Source organism: Hemicordylus capensis, chromosome 11 (genome assembly GCF_027244095.1).
Source record: "Hemicordylus capensis ecotype Gifberg chromosome 11, rHemCap1.1.pri, whole genome shotgun sequence".
NCBI classification, from domain to species: Eukaryota; Metazoa; Chordata; class Lepidosauria; order Squamata; family Cordylidae; genus Hemicordylus; species Hemicordylus capensis.
Genome location: NC_069667.1, coordinates 4,410,575 through 4,437,142, shown reverse-complemented (window position 1 = coordinate 4,437,142; position 26,568 = coordinate 4,410,575). Strand labels below are relative to the sequence as shown.

At 49.3% G+C, this 26,568-nt stretch overlaps 1 protein-coding gene across 5 annotated transcripts in view; it reads left to right on the top strand.

Annotated features, from left to right (window-relative positions):
* LOC128335444 (myotubularin-related protein 8-like) overlaps nt 1-23,788 on the top strand; it is a 49,341-nt gene extending 25,553 nt beyond the window's left edge. Inside the window, exons 1-3 of one of the 5 annotated variants that reach the window (XM_053273716.1) lie at nt 14,748-15,000; nt 20,663-21,506; nt 22,730-23,788. In XM_053273716.1, coding sequence (XP_053129691.1) covers nt 20,684-21,506; nt 22,730-22,863 — 957 coding nt within the window. In that variant the 5' untranslated portion in view covers nt 14,748-15,000; nt 20,663-20,683 and the 3' untranslated portion in view covers nt 22,864-23,788. Of the gene's footprint in view, nt 1-38; nt 5,939-14,747; nt 15,001-15,206; nt 15,361-17,791; nt 17,937-20,662; nt 21,507-22,729 lie in introns of those variants that run through there. The other 4 variants (XM_053273714.1, XM_053273715.1, XM_053273717.1 and 1 more) reach the window with 4 other exon arrangements.
* The last annotated feature ends 2,780 nt before the right edge of the window (nt 23,789-26,568 follow it).

Below are 26,568 nucleotides of genomic sequence, written 5' to 3'. Positions count from 1 at the left end.
TTGAGTCTTACTAGCCGTTTCCCCTCCTCCTGCCACAGAAGCTTCCCCTCATAGATGGGCCCCTTCTGGATGAGATTTCCATCCTCTCCAAAATTGCGGCTGTTTCTGCTGGCTGTTCCAAATCGCCGATGCTCAACACGCCCCAGGACTATGAAGGGGAGGCCCCTGCCTTGCTGGCCAACGGCACCGTAGCAGGGAGAGAAGGAGACCGGCCGGATCAGCCGCCCAAGAGCAAAGAAAGCCCTGTGAACCCCCTTGACATTCCAGATGGCGGTGACAGTCCTGCCACCAACGGGACCGTCCCGCCTGGAGCGGAAGCCGGAAGCCTCCAGAGCCACTGAACGCACCGGAGCCCTTTGCTGTGAGCCGTGGAAGAGCAGCAATAAAACGTGCCAGCCCTGTGGGTCCCAGTGCTGGGACAGCCCCCTTACCCATGTCTGCCTAAGTGTTGTGTGATGTATTTTGGAAGGGGGCCTGGCGGGAGCAACCCGGAAGCAGGGCTTGGAGCTGGGCTTTTGGCTACTGCCAGCCAGACAGGGAGCACACTTGCCAAAATGGCTCCAGAGGCCCCCTTCTTAGTCTCTGCCTACTTCTCTGGTGAAAGCCCGGTGAGTTTCTGCTGCAGTTGACACGCTGCCGCCATTGCTGCTTTCTGGGGCCAGAAGGAGCTTGTCAGCTGGGGAGGTTTGGGAGGCCGCCTGGGGTTAGATAGGTGGGGACTGCAGCGGCATGAGCAGGCCATGGAGGGGAGCAGAATTGGGGTTCAAAGAGGATTGTCTGGACTGGCTTCGGACACCCTGCATGGGACTTCCATTCTGTGGCAGCGCCCTCTGCACATGTTTTGTAAGCAGTTGTGCCTTTTTAATTTTTTTTAAAGCAGAGATGGCTGTCATGTCTGGCTGTTGGCAATACAATGTTTTATTACTGTGATGTGTGGCTGTAAGGTGCAAGTGTGTGGGTCGTCTTTGGTCGTCATTGCCCTTTTGGAAGCAAAAAACAACAACTGCTGCTTCTGCTCTCTTGCTGATAGTTATCTGGATATCCATGTGAATCGTCTTGAATGATCTCACAGTGCATCAGTGAACTGGCGATAGAGACTGTGGTGGTAGGTCTTCAGGCCTTGGCTTCCCAAGAACCATTGAGCATTTGTGCTTGGTGAGCATCTCATGCAGTGGAGGAGGTCGGGGGGACGACCCTTATGCCCCCTTTCCTCCACCACCCCCCAGATAAAATTACACACGAAACAGAAACCTCATCATGCAGAGTCCTGGTTCAGCCAGCGTTCCTCAGTAGTCAGCTAGCACTAGTTTTCAGGCTTTTGTTTTTTAAACCAACTCTACGGATAAAACGCTGCACTGCTTTGACGTGGAGGAGGGCATCTGTCTGTCTCCCGAGAAACACACATTTGGGCTCAGCCTGGCAGGTTTTTAAGCATGCAAGATTGACCTCGCTCTGTTTCTGTCGTTTTGACAGCCAGCCTGTTCCTGTTCTAATAAAAGGTTCTGTTGGGACTGTGTCTCTTGACATGATCAGAAACATTCTGATCATCGCCAGTTCACTAGCAGTTTCTGCCACGTCAGCACATGTCAGTCTTTACTTTTACCAAAAGCCTGTTCACATCTTAGTTTTCAGAATATAAAAAAGGGAAGGCAGTTAAAAATAAGCCTGAGGTCTTGATATTAGGTATAAATAGTGTGCATATGCACGCACACCTGTTTTTGCTCACTAGTTATTTTGGGACCAACAGCATTGAGGCTAGTTCATATATTCATTGGAAGTTGCACAAGTTGTACTGCTTTCCTATAAAGACTTTATCTTCTTTATTCTTTTGCCACTCTTTAAACGAAAGAATATTTTAACATTTTAAAAAAGGCATTCCATAAGACAGCCTGTCTGGTAGACAAGAAAAACCAAACTCTGCATTCCTATTTACTGAATTGTACCAAATCTTCTAACACCATTATGTACCACAGACTTGGCTTTTCCATGTAATTTGCAACTTCGAGGTAGAAACGTATGTTGCCTGACTTGTGTGGAAAACCATTTGAATGGAAAACCTCATTGATGGCCTTGTCTTGTGAAATAACTAGTCACAAACTTTACAGCGCTATATTTCTTTGGCACTGCAAAAATATCTGAAAGCACTTGAATTTTGGGTTGATAGAAGTTTCAAGCTCTCCATTTGGCAGACTTTATCTACCTACTTACATATTTTGAACCAAACGTTGTCCCACTTTGTGCTTCTTGCAAACGTAAAACTACAATCCCAAACACACCTGCAATGGAGTAAGGCCCATGGAGCACGTTGGCCATCGGGTCTTATTTGAAACAGCAGGCATAGGGTTGCATGCCAACTTTCTTAAAGAAGTTAACCAGCTTGTCTCTTCTGTTCTTTCAGGGACACATCTTAAGAGGAAATAATCTATTTTATTACTGGTTCCTTTAGTCTTGCTTTCTAAGCCTTGCTAGACTCTCATCCAGGTTCGCAGAGCTTTTTCTCTCTCTCTCTATTTTTTATCTTTAATGCGTTTACATCTTTCGGAAGTGTTTGCCTACGTCGATTGTATATACAAATGTGAGATCTTAGATAGAGATGCTTATGGAGTTTCCCTCTGAATTTGTTCCAGGATTGTGGTGTTCTAGTTACCTGATGTTGTTTCTGGTGTGGTCCTGATGCGTTGATCTACCGTGTTTCCATTTTTGGACAAAGCCTGGACATCAGTCTGCTTTGCATATGCAGTGGGCCGCAGCATTCCATGGGCATTTTATTGTTCTTTACCAGAGCACATGAGCATGAATTAAATGGCCGTGCGAAGATGAACTTTGATATGGTGGCATCGAGATTGTTCATGCTCTGATGTACAAATAGCTGTACATGTGTGATCACATTGAGATTGGACTTTGCTCATATCTTAATGCTCACCATGCGCTGGTGTGCATCCGTCACTTGTAGGGGAGGAAAAATAAGGCGAGCTGAAAAGTGCAGTAACTCTGATTCTGAAATTAATTTTAGAAATTCTCCAAGATAAACCAGAAGACAGGCAGACTAGAGTGGAGCAATGTGAACCTACAGAGCCATAACTGAAAGGGAATGAGCAAAATCTGCTCACCTAATTTAAAAGAGACTTAACTTGTAAAATATAATATTGGGGGCGGTATTGCCTAAGTCTAATCGTAGTGAATGTATTTCCTGATGCATTATTTCATGTTTGTTTTTGTGAACATTGGGGAATATATTCTTTATGGGATGTCGTGTAAGGATCAAAAATACTTTTTTTTTACTTCATTAAGGGATTCTGTTGTGTCTACCTCTCTGATGTATTCATAGGAGATCAGTTCGTATTCTGTCTTTTCTCAGGTGAAGCTACTGGGAAGAACCAATGCTTCCTTAGAACAGGGGGTTCTCAAACTTGGTCCACAGATGTTGGACTACAACTCCCTTCATCCCCTGTGGTTGGGGATGATGGGAGTTGTAGTCCAGCATCACCTGGGGTCCCAGATTTGAGAATCCGGAAGCAATTGGTTTATTAAATGGTCTGTTGTTACCTATATCCTGGTTTTAAAAACAATATAAATAGGAAGTTATTTCATTACAGTATATAAAATTGCAGACTTCAGAAATCTGTTATAGAAACACTTCTAGTTGCTACTCTGAAGCTTTTGCAACTGGTCTCTTTCAAGCTGTGCCAGGTCTGCAATTCTCACTGTGCTTCCTTGGGAGTAGTTCCCACTGAACTCGGTGGGACAAACTTTGAGTAAATATGCAGAGAGCTGGACTGGTGAGTATTTTTCCAAAGCTGTACTGTGTCCCACCGAGAAGAACCAGATAATCTGAATCCACGAGTTTCTCTCTTGCATTTGCCACCTGCTTCTGTTAGAGACTCATTATTTCCTTGAGGGGAACCTTTGCAGGTAGACAAAAGTATTCGTTGTGAAGAGAGAGCAGGGTTCTCTATGTAATCCCCTAAGTTTCTGTAGCAGTCGTGAATGTGTCTCAGTAACAGATTGTGTCAATAACAGATGTCCAAGTAATTCTATTTATGCAAGCCCTCAGATCAGTTGAGGCCAAAGAAAACCAGGATGCTTGTTTGTCAGTAGTGAAGTGTCTACTGAAATATGTTTTTGTGTGTAGAATCTGCATTCCAAGGCATCATATGTAGGTCTGTGTACTGTGCTTTTGCAGGCAAGAGAAATTTGCAACTGCACAGCTAGCGCTGCTCCCTGGCAACCAGCTCTTAGTGGTGTCTCTGATTTGTGAGCAGTCTTTTCTGTGTCGAGCACACACAAAAATCCCAGAGCTGTTGAAAGCACCAGAGTATGTTCTTGGGTCTCCTATATCAGCTCTAATTGGCACCCTGCTGTGGCACCCCGGAGAGCTGGGTTTTGTTAAAGCTTTACCTGCTGGTAAAAGAGTGACTTTGGACAAATGTTCTTTGTCAGTGAGGGGAAGTCTGAAAGCTGTTTCTGAGCTATCTGTACATATGTTCCATGGGGCTTTTTTTGGGGGGGGGCGCATGGCGGCTACATTGCACCCTCCAGTCCTTCCTAAACTCTGCCCAAAAGAGTTCCCTCTCCCAGTCTTTTCTGCATACTACTATGGTATGGCACAGTTTATAAACCACAGCCTTAAGTTTTGAGGCTGGTTCACACCACCTTTTTGTTAGCCATGGTTCCAAGTATTGATCTCTGTGACAGGCGGGCTGGCCTTCAAAATGGTCTGATGTGGATCATGACTGTGGCTTGTCCGTGTTCTAAATGTGGGGTGGTGGGTTTTTCCAAGGACACAGACCCCACTCTCAATGCTAGGTCAGTGTGGTCAGCTTGGCCAAGTGCAGGTATACTGTAGCCAGACTCTCCGCTCTAACCATGGTTCCTCTCAAGCAGTGGGTTTTCAAGTCCTGGTTGGAGCTAACCATGGTTAGCTTCCGTGCCTACATAACACTAAAACATGGCTTAGTCTGGTGAGGGAAGGGAGGCTGGAATCGGCATGGCAAGGGGGAGAAAGCACCCCAACTCACTCCCAATCTCTGAATGTGTGGTTCAGCTCTGACAGAGATGTGGGACAGCCCGCCTTGCTTCCAGACCCACCTAATGGTCACTGATGAGGTTAGCATTGCATCTTGGGAAGCGGGTTTGAAAATGGCTGCTGGACATCAGTGGTCCTGAAACAGAGCTCTGATTTACGTTCTGCTCCTGTTCCGTTCAGACGTCTTCTCAAAAATAAAACTCTCAATGTCATAGCTATCACTCTTTCCTTCCTCGAACCCTTTAAAGCTGCGATCTTCAAACATTCTCCCTTTGGGGAAGCAGGACCCCCAGGACACCGTCTGAAAAGACTGTGCTTTAGAGCAGACCCTCTGGTTGAAGGGGGCCAAATTTCTGTAGCGTTCTCGATAAGCCAGTGGATGCCATCTGTAGTTGCTGTGGGCTGTAGTTGTGCCCTATCAAACCTTGAATTGCTGCTGTACTGCCGCTTACGTTAATCCAGCTCTGCGTATGCATATATATATATATATATATTTGTGTCAATGGAGCAATATTGGGGTCTCTTTTTTATGTATCATTCAGCCTGATAATATACTAAGCATCCAGAGATACCTTCTCAAACTGCTCGTGAGTTTCCTTTTGTGGAAACAGAAATCAGTATTCAAGCTGAAATATTAGGCAAATCTTGTAGGTTTGCTGGGTTTTGGTTTTTTTTGTCTTGAATATCAAACTAGGTGATCAGTGGTTTCCCTGTACAGTATGTCATCTTGAATATGTGTTCCAAGTCCAGTTTCATCCAATGCACTGCTGAAAATAACGTTTTTACTGCTCCTTAGAGAGGAGTGTTGTGTTCTTATAAATGTTTGCAGGTCTCATGGGCAGTTTTAGTTTGTAAGTATTGCCATTTTTATTTCTTACCAAAAGAATAAATTCCTTGCATTTCTAAAACATAGCTTTTGTGTGTTGATGTCTCTTCAGTTTACTTCCCTGGCTACGTTTTAATGCTCCAATCATACAATCTCCGTGTATTTTATCGTTTGGTTCTTATAAAGTTCACACTCACTTAACTAGTATAAAGTTGTTGGTTTTTTGTTTTAATGTTTTTTTAAGTGCACAGAACATTTTGCATTATTATCTTGATGTAATTCTTACAGCAACCCAATAAATATTCCCGTATTGCATCTGGAGAGCTCGACCTGAGTGGTTTGCTCAAGATGAGTTCTCAGCCTTGTGTCCCCAGATGTTGCTGGTCATTGTGGCGGGGGATTATGGGAGCTGTAGTCCAGCAACATGTGAGAACTCAAGGCTGAGAACAGGTGGTCCTAGTGAGTTCCTTTTCTTGATTCAGTTGCTACATATTACAAATTTCAGAATTAAATTTTAAAACGTGCAACATTGTGTTAAAATAAATCAATAGCACGCCTCCCACTTCCACTCCTGATCAAATCATGCTTGCCTTCTCACTCACACATGCACAGTGGACCTCTCAGAGTGATAGGCCCTGGATGTTCCTTTTCCCCACCTGATAAGAGGTCCTGTCTGAGAACTATATGCAAGTTCCTCTGAGCTGTCTTCAGATGAAGAACATGGTGTAATATGTTATTTCTGTAGCAGCGGGGGAAATAACTTGCCTAGCAAGCCAGAGGTTGCCGGTTCGAATCCCTGCTGGTATGTTTCCCAGACTATGGGAAACTCCTATACTGGGCAGCAGCGATATAGGAAGGTACTTATTGTGCGGAGTCAGAACTCTAGAGACAATTTTGATCTGCCTGTTCTAGATGGGGTCACACTTCCCCAAAAGGAACAGGTTCGCAGTCTGGGAGTACTTCTGGATTCACACCTCTCCCTGGTTTCTCAGGTTGAGGCGGTGGCCAGGGGTGTTTTCTATCAGCTCTGGCTGATACACCAGCTGCGCCCGTTTCTCGAGATCAATGACCTCAAAACTGTGGTACTTCTGCTGATAACCTCCGGACTTGACTTTTGTAATGCACTCTACGTAGTCCGGAAACTTCAGTTGGTTCAGAACGCGGCAGCCAGGTTGGTCTCTGGGTCATCTCGGAAAGACCATGTTACTCCTTTACTGATGGAGTTACACCGGCTGCCAGTAGGTTTCCGGACAAAATGGTTATAACTTACAAAGCCCTAAACAGCTTAGGCCCTGGGTACCTAAGAGAGCGTCTTCTTCGTTATGAGCCCCACTGCCCATTGAGGTCATCAGAGGAGGTCCGTCTCCAGTTACCACCAACTCGTTTGGTGGCTACGCAGAGACGGGCCTTCTCAGTCGCTGCCCCGAGATTGTGGAATGCGCTCCCTGCTGAGATACGATCCTCCCCATCTCTGGCAATTTTCAAAAAACACCTGAAAACCCTTCTTTTCACCCAAGCTTTCTCAGCTTCCTAAATTGTGGGGGGTTTAATTTCTGGTCTATTTTAAAATTCAGAACCCGATTTCAGGGTTTTGAATCACTGTAATTGTTTAATTGTTGTTTTTAAAATGTTTTTAAATTGTTAATTGTTATATTGTTTTTTTTAATTTGTTTTTAGCTCTTTACTGTTTTAGTGCTGTGTTTTAATTGTAAACTGCCCTGAGCCATTTTGGAAGGGTGGTATACAACTCAAATCAAATAAATAAATAATAAGATGCTGAAAGGCATCATCCCAAGCTATGTGGGAGGAGGCAATGGTCAACCCCTCCTACCAAAGACAACCACAGGGCTCTGTGGGCACCAGGAGTTGACACCGACTCAGCGGCACACTTTACTTTACACATCCTATTTCTTTCTAAATCAGTTGTGTGTTCTGGCCTTCTATAGTAGAAAGGAAAAATGGAATGCACCACCCTCTTTAGTGGTGTTCAGGCATAGCTAGTTCTGGAGTTCCACGGAACCCTAGTGCCAGAGCGTTGGAGTACATAGCGGACTTGCTATCCACCTTCCTCACAGGGCGATTGTGGAGATAAGCATAAAACCATGTACATTGCTCTGGGCTCCTTAAAGGAAGAGTGGAATAGAAGTCAATCTGGCCGTAAGGATTCTCTTGCTGGGACAGACCCAAATCAATCTAGTCCAGCATTCTGTGTTCAAATGTGGGCCAACCAGATGCCTTCCCTTTTGTATATCTTCAGTATGAGGTACACTGTCTCTGAACTTGGAGGCTCGGGTTACATCTAGTAATGGCTGACTGGCCTCTCGTCTTCCATGGATGTGTCTAATGCAGTCATCCCTGGCCAACCACGGCTTTACCAACCACGGTTTTGAGTATATGTGAATAGGAAATTGTGACAGGTCTTGCCAACTGTGACCCTCGTGGTTGGTGAGGGGGTTTTGTGATTTGGGGGGGGGGTTCAGCGATTTTGTGGGGTTCAGAGGTCTGATCTGCTCATTTCTCTTGCTGACCTTGCTGTCTCTTGCCAATTTAAAATGTCTTTGAGTTATTGGGGGGGGGGGGTTTCAAAAAATTTCCAGAGGTTCAATCTGCTCCTTCTTCTTGATGACTCTTGGTGATATTACAGGGGTGTGTGTGTGTGTGTGTGTGTGAAAGCAATTTTCCCCTTTATTTTCCCCTTTACTTGTAGGTCTTTTTGTGGTTGTGGTTCCCCTAACCCCATTTCCCATAGACTTTCAGTGTCTTGCCAGCCACAAATTTGCCAACGGCGAGGGTTTGCCAGAACGGAAACCTAGCGGTTGGCAAGGGATAACAGTATGTAATCGTAGCCCCAGTAATCTCTCTTGAGCTGCAGCTAATCAATAATTGCAAACGACTGTCATGGCGTGTTAACGTGATTGATAAAACAATGGATGACCAGCGTCCAGAAGCGTGACACAGATGTCAAAAGTTCTAGGGTTGGTTAGGCTCTGAGACGGAGGGCAAAGATGTGGAAGTTGATTTGATTTATTTTATTTTATTTTATTTTATTTTTATTAGAGACATTTAATATACCGCCCACACTGAAGACTCTGGGAGGTGTACAACAACAGGCAAACAGGCAACATTAAAAACTACATTACATTAATAATTAAAAATTATTAAAGAACTAAAGTAACTACCAAAAAACAGAAAAATGAACTACAGGGCAGAGGCCTGGCGAAAAAGAAAAGTCTTCAATAGCGATTTGAAGATCGGTAAGGAAGGTGCTAGCTGGATCTGTAGGGGGAGAGAGTTCCAAAAGAGTGGGGCAGCAACCAAAAAGGCCCTTTCACGGGTCCTAGAGCCCCGAATGTCTCAGAAATCAGGAACCAACAGAAGGGCCGTCTGAGCTGATCTAACCGGACAGGATGTCACTGGATGGGAGAGGCGGGACTGTAGGTAGACAGGCGCCAGGCCCCCACACAAGGCTTTGACTTCCTGCAGCTTCGTCACAACAGTGGCACAAAGCATCTCCAATTCTGGGCTCATTTTGGTAACACAAATCTAATTTTCTCTTTGGAAGCTGAAGCAGCACTGGCAGAAATGGCGTGGATTTTCTCTTAGAAGAAATACTAAAAAGAAATGCTGTCTCTGTTGAGAGGGTTGCTCATAGGCGCCTGTTGCTCTTCACAGCTCCTGCCTTTCTGAAGACTCCGGGAGCTCTTAGATATTTGTGTGGGTTTGGGCTGTGTTTTAAAATGACGCAGAACTTGACATCAATGAAATTTGCCTTTCTCCTCAAATTAGCCTTTTTCCATGTGGCTAATTGAATTGCTAGGATTAATCCAGAGCCCAGCCTGTAATTTCCATTGGGGGGTTCTCTTTTGTCGAGGATAATAACTTCCCTCGCGTGGGCGATCTCAATTTCCTTCCATTAATGAGCATTTATCTACAATTCAGAAGGCGGCTGGCAGGGTGGACGTTATGGGTGGATTATCAGAAGGAGCTGTGGTTTTTAATCTGTGCTGAAAGGCACACAACACCCACGCACAGAGTTCTGTGTCAAGGAGATCCAAATTTGGTCACCTGTATCAATTGTGCAACTTAAGCAGATTATATATTCCATTTCTGCCTTGCTAGCATGGCTCCAAAGAGCCCTTGAGAAGCTTATGGCAAATATACTCTAAACCAAGGAACTGCAATCCTATGCACAGCTGAAAATACGATGGCCAATGGATACAAATAGCGGTAAAATATATTGTAATTTGCTCTCCAAAAACTAAAGCTACTTAGGAAAAAGGAGTCTTTTGGGCCGGACTCCCAAATGCCCATTGAAATTAAAACACACAGATTCTTTCCAAAGAGAGAATCAAGCTGGCCTGATGGATTTCTCTGGGGAAGAAATTCCTAACACAGGAGCCATCACCACTAAGGCCCTGCACATTGTCCTCACCACTTTGATGTTGGACAGCAAAGGGATGCAAAGGAAATCTGCTTTTGCCAGTTCTTTTCAGCCTCGAGGGATTATGGTCTGACAAATGCATGTTGAGATGGTGAAGGTTCTCCTTCCAAGGAGGCTGTTCGTGATAAAAGCTTCACTTTCAAGGTGTGTGTGTATGGCTGTTGCTAACGCGATACAAGCCAGTTCATTTCATTTTTTTAAAGGTAAACTCCATACAACACTACGTCTGAATTTCTCAGACTTGCACAGGAGATGGTGGATTTAATACTGAAATTTCTGATTCAGTTATGTCCTCTAGAGGGCATGGAGGAAATTGCAGGCAAGTTTATTTGTTTCGTCCTTGCAAATTTAGACGGGAGTTCGGTGACTAGTACTTGTATCCATTGTTCTTTTCCAGGAATGGTGCCTGTTGCATTTTCATGGCTAATAACAGCAGGGAGTGGGAGCTAACTCAGGAAATCAGTGTGAGGGAAGTGGGCTAAAATCCCCTGCCCCATCCCACAGTCCTGATCAGAAATGTACGGCACCTGGAGCTGGTTTTTGAAAAGGAAAAATGCGAAGGTAGAACCATCACACCAGCAGCAAAAGCAGCATCCAGCACCTCTCTGGAAGAGCCAAATTTCTGCTGCTCTATTATCCTAAACCAGATCATTCCAGAATAGTACAAACCCATGTTGGCAGAAATGCATTTTCCTTTATACACGTGGCCTAAATTTTCATATACCATGTTCCTTACGAGGTAAGGCTACAACACCTGGGCTTTTTCGTTTAAGAAAAAAGATGACTGAGAGGAGACTTGATAGAAGTCTATAAAATCATGTATGGTGTGGAGAGAGAAGTTTTTCTCCGCCTCTCATAACACTAGAAGCAGGGGTACTTTTTCAAACAATTCATAAACAACTTGTGGAATTCTCTGCCACAGGATGCCAGCAGCCTGGATGACTTAAGAGGGATTTAGATACATTCATGGAGGACAGGTCTATCAGTGGCTACTAGTCGGAGGGCTATAGGCCACCTCCAGCCTCAAAGGTAAGATGCCTCTGAATCCCAGTTGCAGGGGAGCAACAGCATGCCCTCAACTCCTGCCTGTGGGCTCCCCAGAGGCATCTGGTGGGCCACTGTGGGAAACAGGATGCTGGACTAGATAGGCCTTGGGCCTGATCCAGCAGGTTGTCCTTATGTTCTTATATGTTCATTTGGCTCAGGGGAGTGTTCCAGATTCTACAGAACCATTTGGAGAGGTCCTGGTTTCATTCAGTAGGAAACAAGTGACATCTTTGCTGGTTTTGATAAAGGGGTCAATCTAGAACTGATTGGAACAGCATCTCCAGTGCTACTACTTTTTCCATCCCAGGACCTCTTCCTTGAGGATAATTTTGTCAATCCACTGGCTGCCACTAAAGCCACTTCACTCTGTCAGATAAATTCTCCTCCCAGGTTTAAAACGGGCTTCAAGTGCGCTGGTCAAGGTCCAGGAATGCCTTTCTCAGCAGACTGGGTATGATAGCAGCTGCTCAACCGCACTGCTAGGCTTGTCACCCACCCTTTTAAGGTCTCGGGGCATGCCTGTGTATTTCCACTTCTAAAAAAAGAAGTTTAGGGGCTTAGTCGTCTCGTAAGTCCTGCAAGTCGTCTTGCCTTCTTAACTGGAAGCCCTGCTCTCGGATTCAGGTGTGCAGAGCAAGCAATGCTTGCTTAGTTCAAAGAGGGGGGCGCTCTGCACATGTTCAGAGTCCCTGTTGTGTTAATATGTGCCAGTGCTAAGCTCTGCAGCTGGAAAAGCAATTGAGGCTGGTGCCTTCCCTCCAGTGAAGCCCTGATAGACAAATGGAAAGTGTGTATGTGGGCATGAGAGACGATGCATTGATTTAACACCTAGGCCTCGGGAGACCTGGGTTCAAATTCCCATTCAGCCATGTTGCTCAGTGGGTGATCTTAGGCCAACCACTCTTTCACAGCTAACTTACAGGATTGTTGTGAGGATAAGAGACGGGAAGGAAACCCATCTATGTTCCTTGGAGAAAGGGGATGGGATCATAGCTCAGTGGTAGAGAATCTGCTTGCAGGCAGAAGGTCCCAGAAGGTTCACCCCCTGGCTGCATCTCCGGGTAAGTCTGGGAAAGGCTCCTGCCTGCAACCTTAGAGAGCTGCTGCCAGTCAGTGTTGACAAAACTGAGCTAGATGGACCAAGGGTCTGACTTGGCGTAAGGCAGCTTCCTATGTTTCTAAGATACAAATGTCACGAATAAATAAACATAAACAAACAGTGCCCAGACAGCCTCTGCTGCTGCACATGGCAAACATGTGTGGCCAGGGCATGTCGCCGAGGGAGAACATCCTCCAGGTATATCCATAATTCGGCTCTTCTTCTCTTGCAAGGGAGTCAGGCAGCCGGTGAGAACACCCACCGAACGGCATGGGGGGAGCTAGGAGCAGATGGCCTGGCGATGAATTCCCCCCCCCCAAGAGTCTAATAATAAGCCCAACTAGGGCTGGGGAGACAGATGATGCTGTTTTTCAGAGAGCAGAAACTAAGTTGTATGATGGAGCCTTTGCCACTCAGGTTCTGTGCGTGCTTTCCTCACACTTGCTGCTTTTGACGAAAGGTGTGAGTGCGAAAGGGGCGCTATAGGCAGTGCTGGTTCTTTCACACACTTTTGACTGGAGGTGGGTGGGTGTCTATCTCCTACCCCACCAAATGTGTGAGATTTACTAGCATTCGAGGCATCAACCAGGCCTGCTTCCCACATGCCAAAAGAATCACAGAATGTTAGGGCTGAAAGGGGCCTCGGAGATCTTCTAGTCTGTCCAACCCCTAAGAACAGCCCTGCTGGATCAGGCCCAAGGCCTATCTAGTCCAGCATCCTGTTTCCCACAGTGGCCCACCAGATGCCTCCGGGAAGCCCACAGGCACGAGGTGAGGGCCGGCCCTCTCTCCTGTTGTTGCTCCCCTGCAATTGGTATTTAGAGGCAACCCTGTTCAGTCCTGCAATCTCCTGTAGCACCCGGAGAGACACCTGCCCAGTCTGTTTGAAAACCTTGAGGGAAGGAGAGCCCACTGCTCCATGAGGCAGTCAGTTCCACTGTCCAGCAGCTCTTACGGCTGATGTGACACTGTAATGACTCCTAATGTGGATCTGAAATCAGCATCCTTGTAATTTTTACAATCATCTCATTGAAAGGTTAATACATCACTTGGTTTCTCACTATCAAGACGTATGCAATTGGGCTCAGAGGCAGGAGGCCTCGGAATAGCAGCTGCAGGGGAGGAGGTCTGCCTTCATCTCCTGCTGGGGGCCTTCCCAGAGGCCTCGGGTTGGCCCCTGTGGGGAAAGCGGGTTCCAGACCTAACTGGGCCTTTGGGGAGGCATCATCTTACACTTGGAGTACGAATCCAGCTACATTGGTTGAAAACTGCTTGTGAACCTTTGCAGCTGCCTCACACCTGGGTCAGACCACGGGTCCATCCCGGTCAGTATTGTCCGCTCTGACTGGCAGCAGCAGCTCTCTGAGGCTTCATGCGGGTCTTTTTGGAGATGCCAGGGGTTGAACCTGGGCCCTTCTGCAAGCAAAGCAGATGTTCTAGCAGGAAGCGACACTTCTGGCCCCAGCCTGAATGTGCACAGGAGCCTAGAAAGGTGCCTTACAGCGAGTTGGGCCCTTCTTGGTCTCTCTAGCTCAGTCTTGTCCACACTGACTGGCAGCGGCTGTTCACAGTTTCAGCTTTAGCTAGAGATGCCGCCAGCCACGGAAGAGCCTGGCACTTTCGGCATGCAAAGCAGTTGCTCAGGCTCCTCCTAGCAAACCCATTAAGCTGCTTTTTCCTGAGTCCGACTTGCTCCAGTAGCTCTACCTGATCTTCTACACTGACTGGCAGCCCGCCGCTCTCCTGCGTTTCAGAGAAGGGCGGCAGGAGCGTTTGCTGCCTGAAGATGCCCGGGAGGGGACCTGGGAGAGAGCGGCCTGGGGGGGGGGGAATGCTGCCGCAGCCGCGCTACCACACTCGCTCCAGAGGCCATTTCTTGCTTAGGGTCGCCGCTCAGTGACCTGGGGAACTACCGTAGTCCCGTCTTTGGGGTTTGACCGGCCCCGGCCCCGGCCCCGGCCCCATGCGCAGGAGTCGCCCATTAGCAGGAGCCGGGGACGCGCTGAAGACGCTGCCAACCGATGCCCGCACGTCGGAAGGGAGGCATCCTCTCCTCCACCTGCAAAGGCGGACGACGAAGCCCCACGCCTCGCCCTGACCTCCCGCGGGCTCTTCTTTCCCCGCCGGGCTTTCTGGGGCTGGAGGCGAGTTCGGGCGCCGTCGGGGCCGCAGCAGACCGGGGGGGGGGGCTGTGGAGACTCTCCCAGAATGGAAGTGGCCCGAGAAGGCGCCGCAGCCAGAGGGGGCTAAAATTAGCCCGGCGGCGGCAGCAGCAGCAGCCCCGGCGGGCAGTGCGTGACGGTGGCGCAGCTGTGCCTCCCCCCGCCCGGCCTGTCGTCCAGCAGCCGGCCGGCCGCCCCGACGCCCCCTGCCTTGCCTTCCCTTCCCTGGGGAGGAGAGTCTCCCTGCCTGCCTGCCGGCCGGCCGGCCTGCCTGCCTGGGGGGCTCACCCCAGCCCACCCGCAGCCACCTCACAGAGGCCCGCCGGCGACGTCGCCCACCCGCGGCTCCCCCGACGGCGCGCCCTCCCGGCCCCGCTAAGTGACTCGGCAGCCCCGCTCGTGAGTACCGCCGGCCAGTCCGCCGTCCCTTGTGGCCCCAGGGCTGGGAGGGCTGGGAGTTGGGCCCGGCGCGCTTGTCCAAGTCGACACGTGCAGGCAGCAGCAGCAAGCACAAGCGGCAGCGGAGGTGGGGGTGCGGACTGGAACCCACTCCGGCTGCCGCGGGGCGGGCGCGCGTGTCCAAGAGCCACCTTGGCCCCTGAGGAGGAGTTGCTGGTTTGCGGACAGGGAGCTGTTTGGGTCTGGCTAACTTCCCATGATGGGGAAGGGCCCGCAATGGTGACCCTGCAGTGCATGGACAGCCTGCAGCATCTCTCAGGCCTTTCGGCTTCACCTGGAATTGCCCCGGCTGGCTTTCTGGTACGCCGCCGCTGTTTGGGCCACGGTCGGGCGATAACCCGTTGTTGTCTTCATACTCGGGTGTGTGCAGAAGGGCACCTGGGTCATTTTGGAGACTGGGCCTCAAGGCCTTTGGAGGCCCCCCCCCCCCCCCCTGCAAATTAAGCATCATCATGCTCCCCCGGGCGACCACAGCTCCGGGGACAGACTCAAGGGGATTTGGAGGCCCTGGACTCTATCTCTGTGTATGTATGAATGAGAGAGAGATCGAGATCTCCTCAGTTCTATTTTTCACAAACTCTGATTTACTCTTTGCACTGATTTCTGGGAGGGTATCCTCCCCTCCTCCTAGGAACATAGGAAGCTGCCATATACTGAGTCAGACCACTGGTCCATCTAGCTCAGTATTGTCTTCACAGACTGGCAGCGGCTTCTCCAAGGTTGCTGGCAGGAATCTCTCTCAGCCTGATCTTGGAGATGCTGCCAGGGAGGGAACTTAGAACCTTCAGCTCTTCCCAGAGCGGCTCCATTATCCCCTGAGGGGAATATCTTACCGTGCTCACTCATCCCTTCTGTGAAGCATTATAGTGATAGTATTTCAGAGGTGAAGAACTTTCTTTGTTATTTCTCTGTGTAAACCGCCCTGAGCCATTTTTGGAAGGGCGGTATAGAAATCGAATAAACAAACAACTTTTGTCTTTCCTTGGGAAGGGCTTTTGGCCACACCTCCTCGAATGGAGGGACAGGAAGGAGATTGGGTAGAAACGCACTTGCTGCACATGATGAACTGGTCTCTGAAATCTAAAGCATCCTGCCGTATGTGTGCACTGCACATGGAAATACTTTTTTTTTAAGCATCCCAGGAAAAGGCAAAACAAGCCTTAAAGAAGCACAAGTATCAGGAAAAAGGTCTTCCTGGTAGCCCCCATGGGGACATACTATATTTTAATGTGGGCCCACATGCACTGAAACAGATAGGGAAGACCCTCTAAGGTACAGTGGATATAAGTTGTTTATTGCGCCCAATGTTTTGTAGAGAAGACATTTTCTCAAAATAAACTTTGGCCACAGGGAATGAGCACAGGGGGAGAGTCTTCTCCAGAAAAACCTTGGGACTAGTAATAGTCGATCCCCACTGAGCCTGAGGGGTTCTTCTCTCTGAGGAGAGCTGGTCTTGTGGTGGCAAGCATGGATTGTCCCCTTTGCTAAGCAGGGTCCATCCTAGTTTGCATTTGAATGGGAGACTACATGTGTGAGCACTGTAAGAGATTCCCCTCAGGGGATGGGGCCGCTCTGGGAAGAGCCCCTGCCTGCTTGCATGCAGAAGGGCCCAGGTTCCCTCCCTGGCAGCATCTCCAAGACAGGGCTGAGAGAGACTCCTGTCTGTAACCTTGGAGAAGCTGCTGCCAATCTGGGTAGACAAGACTAAGCAGAATGGACCAAGGGTTTGACTCGGCTCCAGGGGCGTAGGGAGCTCTTCGGCAGCAAGAGGATGTCGTCCTCCCAGCAGCTTCCCCTCCCCCTGTGATTTTTAATCATGCGTGCCCCAAGCTGGTCCCCTGCGCCTGGCCTCAGATCAGTGGGTGTAGCCCGTATCGGAGACGGATCCAGTCAGGACCTCAAGGCCTGTGGAGCCCCCCCCCCCTCTGCAAATGAAGCATCATCAAGCTTGGCCCGGTGACCACACCGCCTGGGACAGAATAAAGAGGATTGGGGGGGGCAGGGGCAGCGGAGGCCCTGGACTTCGGCCCAGAGGTCCAGAGGTAAGAGCACGGCACCTCTGGTTAGCAGTCCATGGAATTGCTGACTGGGAGCTCCTTTTTCTGCCTCCTTGTCCTCGCGAGGCAGGCGGGGGAAGGATCTCCCAGTCAGCGATTCATCCCCAGTACTGGACACGCCCCCTGCATCTGACATCACGCAGGGGGTGTGGCCACTGTCTGGGTCCATCCAGACCCCCTCTCCATCCTCCCTAGTCCGTGTTTCATTGAATCACTGACTAGCTGGGATTCCCTCCCTACAACCGCAGCTGGGGAGGAGAGGGTGTGGGAGGCGGCAAGGGGATGTCCTGACCAAGGTCGAGGGGGTGCCTTGGCATCCCCCTTCCCCGCCCAGACCCTGGCGGCCGAGGGACGGCCGTCCCCTCTGACTCCATGGTCCCCAGGCCCCACCTGGCCCCTTCCTCTGCCCCTCTTGCTTCTGCCTGCGCGCCTTTCCTCTTTCTCGCCCTGCTTGCAGAGCAGGCTGCAAAGGAAGCCGGCCAAGCTGGGGTGGGGGCCTCTTTCAGCCCAGGGTCCTGAGCTCTGCTGCTGCCGCAGAATGAGACCTGCAGGAAGCACTCCTGGCTTCTCCATTGGAGGCAGGCCGGAAGGAGGGCTGCCTGCCTGGGGAGAAAACTTAGGAAGTTTCTGGGATGAAATGCAGCTGGGATTCTTTTTTTTAACTCCCCACCCACCCCAGGCTGAGGCTGTTTCATGGCCGGGCAGGTGAGGCTTGCTTGACATTCCTCTGCAGCAGACATGTCGGGAACGGACTCTCTTTGCTAAGTGGCCTGGATGGCCCGGAATGCCCCCTCCCCGCCTCTCCTTGAGTTTCATCTGGTATTATTTATTTATTTATTTATTTATTTATTTATTTATTTATTCAATTTCTATTAATCTATTAATTAATTCAATTTTCCCTTCCAGAAATGGCTCAGGGGGGGGGGTTACACAGAGAAATAATAAATAAATAAGGTGGATCCCTGTCCCCAAAGGGCTCACAAACTAAAAAGAAACATAAATCAGACACCAGCAACAGTCACTGGAAGGATGCTGTGCTGGGGATGGATATGGCCTCTCCCCTCGTGCACTTTGCCCCAAACCTCAGATAGCTAACCCCCACCCACCCACCCAATGACTGTTAGAGACAGGAGGGTGAACACAGAGTGGTGGGCAGCGTGAAGATTTCCCTCTCTCAGGGCCTGGCAACACACTTTATTAAGCAGGTTACCAAGCATGGTGTGCTGGGGTTCACCCCCCCCCATAGCAACCGGGGGTTCATCCATATCAGGACCATACAGGTGGGGAGGAGAAGGAATTGAACCCTTTGCCCTTGTCATTGTCCTGTCTGGGATCCTGCCCCCCCCCGGCAAGATGTTCCTTACAAATATTGCATTCAGCGGCTGGAGTTGCCCATGTTTTCAGAGTGCATATATATATGTGTGTGTGTGTGTGTGTGTGTGTGTGTGTGTGTGTGTGTGTGTGTGTGTGTGAAAGCATCCATGTGAACAGCAGAGGCTCACCCTACTGGGCTGGGGGGGGGCGCCAAAGGAGGCCTCTGGTTTCTGGCAGCGGCTCGGGTGGGTCCTCTCTCTCCTGCACTGCCTGCAGGCTGGCGATTCGTCAGGTATTGCTGCACGGCTTACTGCTCAGCTCGACCTGACGAGTGGCCAGCCTGCAGGCCGTGTGGCTCTCGGGCGGGGTGGGAGAGAGGCGCCACCCGATCTGCCTCCTTGGGTGCCCCCCGGCTCATCGGGACGAGCTGCTACTGTGCGTGAACACCAGGATACCACTTGGCCTACCTCATTTCCAACAGTCGTTTACTCAAGTTGGTGGCCCCATTCACACGTGCCTGTCCTCCTTTGGTGTCAGGGTCATCAAGCGAGGAACACGCAAGCGTAAAGCAGCCTGGGGAGCCCGATCTCCGTGGCTGGCTTCTGCACTGCGGAATTGGGAACGCCCCATCCCTACGCACAGCTACCTGCCACCAAGGGGCGTCCCTTTCATGCGGCGCGATGCAGCCGTCTTCTCAGGTGGCAGATATGGGACTGAGCTGATCCTTTCCAGCTTCTCCTCGCCCTCCTACCAAAGCTTGCAGGGGAGAGAAGGAGGCGGCTGCGGGCCACCCCCCCCCCTGCCCTCAGCACCACTCCTAAGTTTGCAAAGGTCAGTCTGGAAAGGGGGCCGGCCCCCACCAGGGGCGTGAGGCGAGGCCACACTTGGTGCCTAATCTCAGACACCCCAAGAGCGGGCTTCCCCTCGTCCGGCTGCCGCTGCCACTTCTCCACTGACTGCTTATCGGTTCCAAAGGCAAAGCAGATCAAAGCGCCCAACAAGAACCAATAAGCAGATTACAGCGATTGCCCGTAAAACAGTAAAAACAATAAAAGCAGCAGAAGGGGCGGGGGGCGGGGGATCCCACACTGACAATAATATGAGCAAAACCAAAACCAGTCAGTCAAAAGGCAGCCAAGACAACACAGGGGAAAGGTGGTAGCAGCCGGTGATAGCGGAGGCAGGGAATGGGGCCCCGAGTTCTGCCCCGCCCCCGTGCGTGACATCACGTGCATGTGGGCGTGGCTCGAGAGAAAGGGGAATAAATGCACCCAGCTGGCCAACGCTGGCTGGGAATGAACTCCAAAGGGCTCGTGCGGCCCTTCTGTGGCTCGCGGCCGGGTTCTTTGAACCCGGCCGCTCAATGGTGGCTCCACCCCTGCAGTGTTCTCTCTAATGTTTTTCATCTGTGTGCAGGATGAGTTTTGTTCTGGGTGACAGTATCAAGGCAGTGTGTGTGCGTGTGCATTTGGCATGGGCTCTTCTTGATTCAACCTGAGTGGGATCTAAAATTAACTGAGTGGGCATCAAAAAACTTGTGAGCTTGCACATGTGCGCACGCCCTAGAGGGAACACTGCATCCCTGGTAGCAGCCACCTCCAAAAAGCAACCTCAAAAGCCAAGTTTTTGCCAGTCGGCAGTGGGCTGGATGGACTTCTCCCAGCAGGCCATTCCAGAGGGTAGGGGCCACAGCAGCAAAGGCCCTGTCTCACACTTCGCTCAGCAGGAGACTATGGGGCAAGGCCTCCGCTGCTGAACAGAGAGTACAGGGAGGCATGTATGGCTGAAGGCGGTCTACAGGATTTGAGAGGGTGGGATAGGGATCTGGAGGACCGGGCTATCAACAACTACCAGACTTGTTAGCTACAGTGTAGACTTCCACCCGGATCAAAGGGGGCATCTGAACAGCAGGTGCTAGGGAGAACCAAGGAAGGGGTGGCTTCCCTATTTCCACATTTGTAGGATTCCCAGATACACCTGGTGTGGATGCTGGAGTGAATGGGCCATAGCCTCATCCAGCAGGGCTTTTCGTATCTTCTTAAGGTCTGAGAGGGTGAAACTGGTTCCCTCCCAGAATCCCCAGAGCTGCTTTGCCCGGCAAGAATGCAGCCACACTCAAGCCGTGGCCGTCTGTGTCTTCTGCTAGCCAGAAGCACACCACACCTTGCAAGGGTGTCCCCCAAGAGGTCTGTCTCTCTGACGATGTAACCCATTCTGGTTTGGTCTCCCAGCTCTCCAGCACTGCACAGTTCATGATGAAAATCACCCTCAAGAGACACGCCAAGATGAGCCTGCTAGACATCACCAAGATCTTTGCCATGCTGCAGCCCAGCGAAGAGGAAGACGGGGACGAGGAAAGACAGGAGCTGAATCTCGTGGTGTCCCAGGACAACTACCAGCTCCTGGACGAACTCTTGTGCCAAGAGAGATACAAGAGGTTCATCAATGCTCGGAGCGGCTGGGGGGTGCCCGGGACACCTCTGCGCCTGGCCGCCTCCATGGGTCACGTGCGGTGCCTCGAGGTCCTTCTGGCCCACGGAGCCGACGTGGACAGCCTGGACGTGAAGGCCCAGACCCCGCTCTTCACAGCCGTCAGCAACGGCCACCTCGACTGCGTCAGAGCCCTCTTGGAAGCGGGAGCCAACCCTTCCGGCAGCATCTACAATAACTGCACACCGCTGCTCACGGCCGCGAGAGACGGAGACGTCGACATCCTCCAGGAACTCTTACACCACGGGGCAGAGGCCAACGTCAAAGCCAGGATGCCCGAGTGGGCAGCCAACGGGGCAGCCTGTTCGGGCCCTTTGTACCTGTCGGCCGTCTACGGACACTTGGAGTGCTTCCAGTTGCTTCTGGCGCATGGGGCTGATCCCAACTACAACTGCACCGATGAGAAAATGATTGCCCGCATTAAGCGGCCCAAGACTCTGCTGGAGCTCTGCCTGAGGCACGGATGTGGGGCGGAATTTGTCAAACTCCTGATAGATTTTGGAGCCAATGTGTACTTACCGGGCATCGCGTTAGATAAGATCTCTGCAAACTCTGAGGTGGTGGATTTGCTAGCGAGGGAAAGAGGTAATTGATGGAGGTGAGAGGGGTGGGGTGATACTTTAAAAACATTTGTTAGAGGGTTTTTTTAAAACATGTACAGGTTGCCGGTTCGAATCCCCGCTGGTTTATTGTTTCCCAGACTATGGGAAACACCTCTATCGGGCAGCAGCGATATAGGAAGATGCTGAAAGGCATCACCTCCTACTGTGCGGGAGGAGGCCATGGTCAACCCCTCCTGTATTCTACCAAAGACAACCACAGGGCTCTGTGGGCACCAGGAGTTGAAATCGACTTGATGGCACACTTTACTTTACTCTGACATCTATGGCTTGTCTCTAGAGGGAGCTTGTGTGTCAAAGTTAACCTAGTCAGCTAAATTCACTTAAATGCAAATATTTATGCATTAGCAGATATTAACTCATAAAATTAAATTATTACCGTCAGCATTTTTATTTGTGTATATATCATTTTAAATACACTATACAGAGAACTTTTTTATATATAAAAAAGTTGTAATAGCCAAAACTTCCCACTTCATCCATAATCATAGGTACACAGGAACATAGGAAACAGCCTGATACCAAGTCAGACCCATGGTCTAGCTAGATCAGTTATTGTCTACACTGACTGGCAGCAGCTCTCCAAGGTTTCAAGCAGGAGTCTTTCCCAGCCCTACCTGGAGATGCTGGCAGGGTTTGAACCTGGGACCTTCAGCCTGCAAAGCAGATTCTCTACCACAGCTATGGTCCTATTCTCATGAGCCACACCATTTGTGACTCACACCATTCGTCCATCTGGCTCATTATTGCCAGCACTGACTGGCAGCAGCTTTTCAAGGTTCCAAGCAGGGGTCTTACTCAGCCTTTCCTGGAGCCACTGCCAGGGACTGACCGTGGGACCTGCTGCCATCCCAAACGGCTCCATTTCCAACCCACGTCCTTCCCCACAAACCCGTGTCTATCCTTTCAGGAGAACCCCCCAAGCTGTGCACCTTTTCTTTTGGAGGGGATGCAAACCTACCCCAAATGAATTGAAGCCCCTCTCTGACTAGCTCTCCTGCTGACCAGTTTGGAATCTGCACGTCTTTCTCAAAGGCCTCCCGCTTCCTCGATTCTTTCTGAGCCTTTTCTCTTTGCTGGCAAGGATTGCTTCTTGCCTCCACTTCAGACCCCGTGTGGGGGCTTGGGCTGCTCAGCTGCTTGATCACTCAGGTGTCTCCTTTCCTTTTTCTCCCCCTCTCTGTCCAGCTCTTCCCAGGCCCTTGATGTCTCAGTGCAGACTGGCCATCAGGAGGTACCTCCAACTGTCTCACCGGCTGTCTGCTGTGGATCAACTGGAAATCCCACCTGTGCTGCTGAATTACCTCAAACACCAATCGTAACTGAAGATCAGAGCTGGAACTGCCCAGGGTTACGAAGCATTGTCACTGGATAAGAAAAGAGAAACAAAGAACCTTCTAAGGATAGCGAGTGCCTTGCTAGCCGTGTGTGTGCGTGTGTCTGTTTGTGATTCCACATGACCTGAAACTCATACTGTTTTTTAATGTAAGAGATGCTAAGAGAAATTCAGACCTAAATCCAGGCAATGCAGCATTTCTGTGATGAAAATCGGGGCATGCTTGAAGTGTCCTCCTTTTCATGACAAAGATCACTGTCTGAGATCTGTCTTGTGAGTTAGAAGACTGGCCAGAACCATTGGGGCTGAGGGTTATGGGAGTTGTAGTCAGAGAGGAAGATTTCATAAGATTTGCATAATTTTCCCAGATAGCAAAATTTCCAGATAGCCTAAAATACCACATCCACCTGAATCCAAGACTAGGTTTTTTCTGGGTTCTGTGTTGTTAGAAATCAGGGGGGTTGTCTTAAATTCAGTCCTCTTCCTTTCAGGTAAATATAGACATAACCTGTGTTTAACCTGTGTTTAACTTCTGTTTTTAATGGGGGGGTGTATCTTAGATTCAGAGTTGTCCTCTATTTGGGTAAATGTGGTAGATTGTAATTTGATTTGGCATTTTATTTGACCCATATTTTTAGTTTTTTAAAAAAGTATTACTCTCCTCTTTTCTCTGCCACACACTTCCTAGGGATAATCACCTGAAAAACATTTACAGCTTTGATTATGGCCAAATCTTTTGCTTGACAATTGCCAGCTGCTTCGTATTTGGCAAGATTATGGCCAATTACTGTCAAGCTTTTCTCAGGTTGCATGGACATCTAATTAATTGTTACTAATGAATTTTATGAAACAATGATTTATTTATTTTTAAATGAGGTGGTTTCCACAGAAAAATAAAGTATGGGAAGTTTTTTGTTTCGGGAAATTTTCCATTTTGGAAAAAAATTCAGCCCCACCTCTTGGGTTGTAGGACAACAACATCTGTGAATCCAAAGGAACCCTTTCGCTAAGCTCTAAGGCCCAATTCGGATGACCTTGAGATGCAAAGTGGGAGATGGTCACTGTGTGAAACAGGATGCTGGACTAGATGGGCCTTGGGCCTGATCCAGCAGGGCTCTTCTTATGTTCTTATGGTTTGTTTTTTAAATTGAGTGTATAAGATCACAACCACTAGAGGCCGCTATTGATCCAAACACGGGGCAAACTACATATTACAAGGGAAAGTCATCAATGGGGTTGTTGACATTTTTATTTTAACTTAAAGGGAACCCTGGTCGGGGTGGGGAGGGGTATCCCAATCTGACTGCAGCCACAGTACTGGGGAAAGTGGTGTCTCTTCAAATTCTTGACTGCCATTTTTGCAGTCTAAATTTTCCTGATCAGCTGGGGAGAACTATGCAAGTATGCCTAGTAATAGATATCCCTAGTAGGGCCCATGGCTGGCTAGAAACATACTCACTTTGGGACTGGATTCTCATCTCCTCTTATTCTTTGGGGCTGAAAAGGGCTTCTCTTGGGCTGTTCACTAGAGGCCGATGCATGGAATAGTGCCTCAGGAAGACAGGAAAAAGTTCTTCGGTCTATGTTGCCTTGGTCATGCTGCTTCCGGGTTCTGTGATGTCTGAGTCACAACAACACAGGAAGCTGCCTTATACTGAGCCAGACCTTTGGTTCATCTGCCTCAGCACTGTCTACACTGACTGGCAGCAGCTCTCCAAGGTTTCCAGCAAGAGTCTGTCCCAGGCCTACCTGGAGATGCTGCCAGGGACTGAACCTTGGACCTTTCTGCATGCAAAGCAGATGCTCCACCACTGAGCTACAGCCATGGGATGGGAGCATTGTGGGGTCCTGGTTCCTGACCAGTAAAACTTAAAACACTCATTCTTAGGCCCAGTTCTCACAAAGAGCAACTGAGGTGTTAAACCGATTTCTGGATCATAGCACTTCAGACTGTATTAGGGAGATCCTCTTGTCGTCGTTATGCCATCAATGTGCACATAAGGGGATAGATCCCTGCCCTGAGGAGATTACAGGCTAAAATTTGCTACAGGAGAGACAGCAGAGAGAACTGGGAGGGAAATAGAGACAGGAAGAATATGCAATGATTTCAGTTACACTGACTTTAGATTTAGCCCTATTATTCAGATGTGTGAATGACTGCACACCTGTGTTCATTTTAAAGATGAACCTGGGAACTGACCCCTTTACAAATGCAGGTACAAATAGAAAGTGTGCTGCTGTGGCTGAGTTTACCATAACGTGTGAATAGCTGTACATGTGGACAGATTTGTATATGCATGCACTGTATGCATATTGAACAAAGCATGAATAGGGCTTTAGTTATGGTAGGGTATGGAGTTTCATGAAAAACATCGACTTTGGGAGAGATTGTAGGAAGAGAGGAAGTATCTCACAGGTGTTCTAGGAGCCAGTTCTGGGAGGCACATGGTCGAATCTCCATGAATTGTTCCTTTGGCTAAGCAGAGTCCATCCTGGTTTGTATTTGAATGGGACACTTGCATGCGTGAGCAGCCCTGTCCTCTGGGGATGGGGCCATTCTGGGAAGAGCACCTGCCTGCTTGCATACAGAAATTTCCAAGTTCCCTCCCTGCCAGCATCTCCAAGATAGAGGATTTCAGGCAGAGGCTCCTGCCTGCAACTTTGGAGAAGCCGCTGCCAGTCTGTGCAGACAATACTGAGCAAAGTGGACCAAGGGACTGACTCAGCATAAGGCAGCCTCCTCTTTTCCTTTGTAAATCTTCCTATTTATTTATTACATTTATAAATCACCCCATCCAGAGGCTCTGTACAATAACTTTCCCTACACAAAGCAATCTTGATATCCAGGACATTTCGAGACCTGTCCCTGATGTGCTGATTTTCCATGTGCAGTTATTTTCTTTCCTCCAAGGCAAAGTATTCACCTATGTTATCGCCCATCTCCAGTCCAAAGTGGCACAGGTTTACTGCCCCATCTGCTGTTTGAACAGGGCCTTGCGCTCTGTGATTTTCACGTGCTGAAGTTCCCCTCTGAGAGCAACTTGGAGGAAGCACAGAAGACTAGGAAAGGGTCTGCATTATTTATTCGCTCAAAATCGAATTATAATGTCAAGGGCTGTGAACTCTATTAACCAGCCTCTATTAAGCCATTGGTGGATCTCCTGCGGGAGAAGCTGGAAAGCGCCATCCTTCTGTGTTGATGAAATTAGGCTGGACAGACCAGTAGAAAGTATGTTGTGGAGAACCATGGTGGTTGCTCCAGTAAGGGCTTGAATGTTGAATTCGTCGGTGGTAGGAGTTGCTTGTCGATTTGGGATGAGGAAAGTGACTCTGGGTCCAAAAGGCTTCCACAGGGGTCCCAAAACGACTGGAATGAGCTGCACGTTGACCTGCCAGATGTTCCCATCTGTAGTTTATTGTGTGAAAAACAGACATGACTTCTGATCTGTCTGGCTCTTTTATTCAACAGATACATTATTCAACAGAGCTGGTCTGGTGGTAGCAAGCACAAATTGTCTCCTTTGCTAAACAGGGTCTGCCTTAGCTCGCATTTGAATGGGAGCTGACATGTGAGCACTGTGAGATTTTCCCCTCAGGGGATGGAGCCTCTCTGGGAAGAGCAGAAGGTTCCAAGTTCCCTCCCTGGCAGCATCTCCAAGATAGGGCTGTGAGAGAAGCCTTGGAGAAGCCG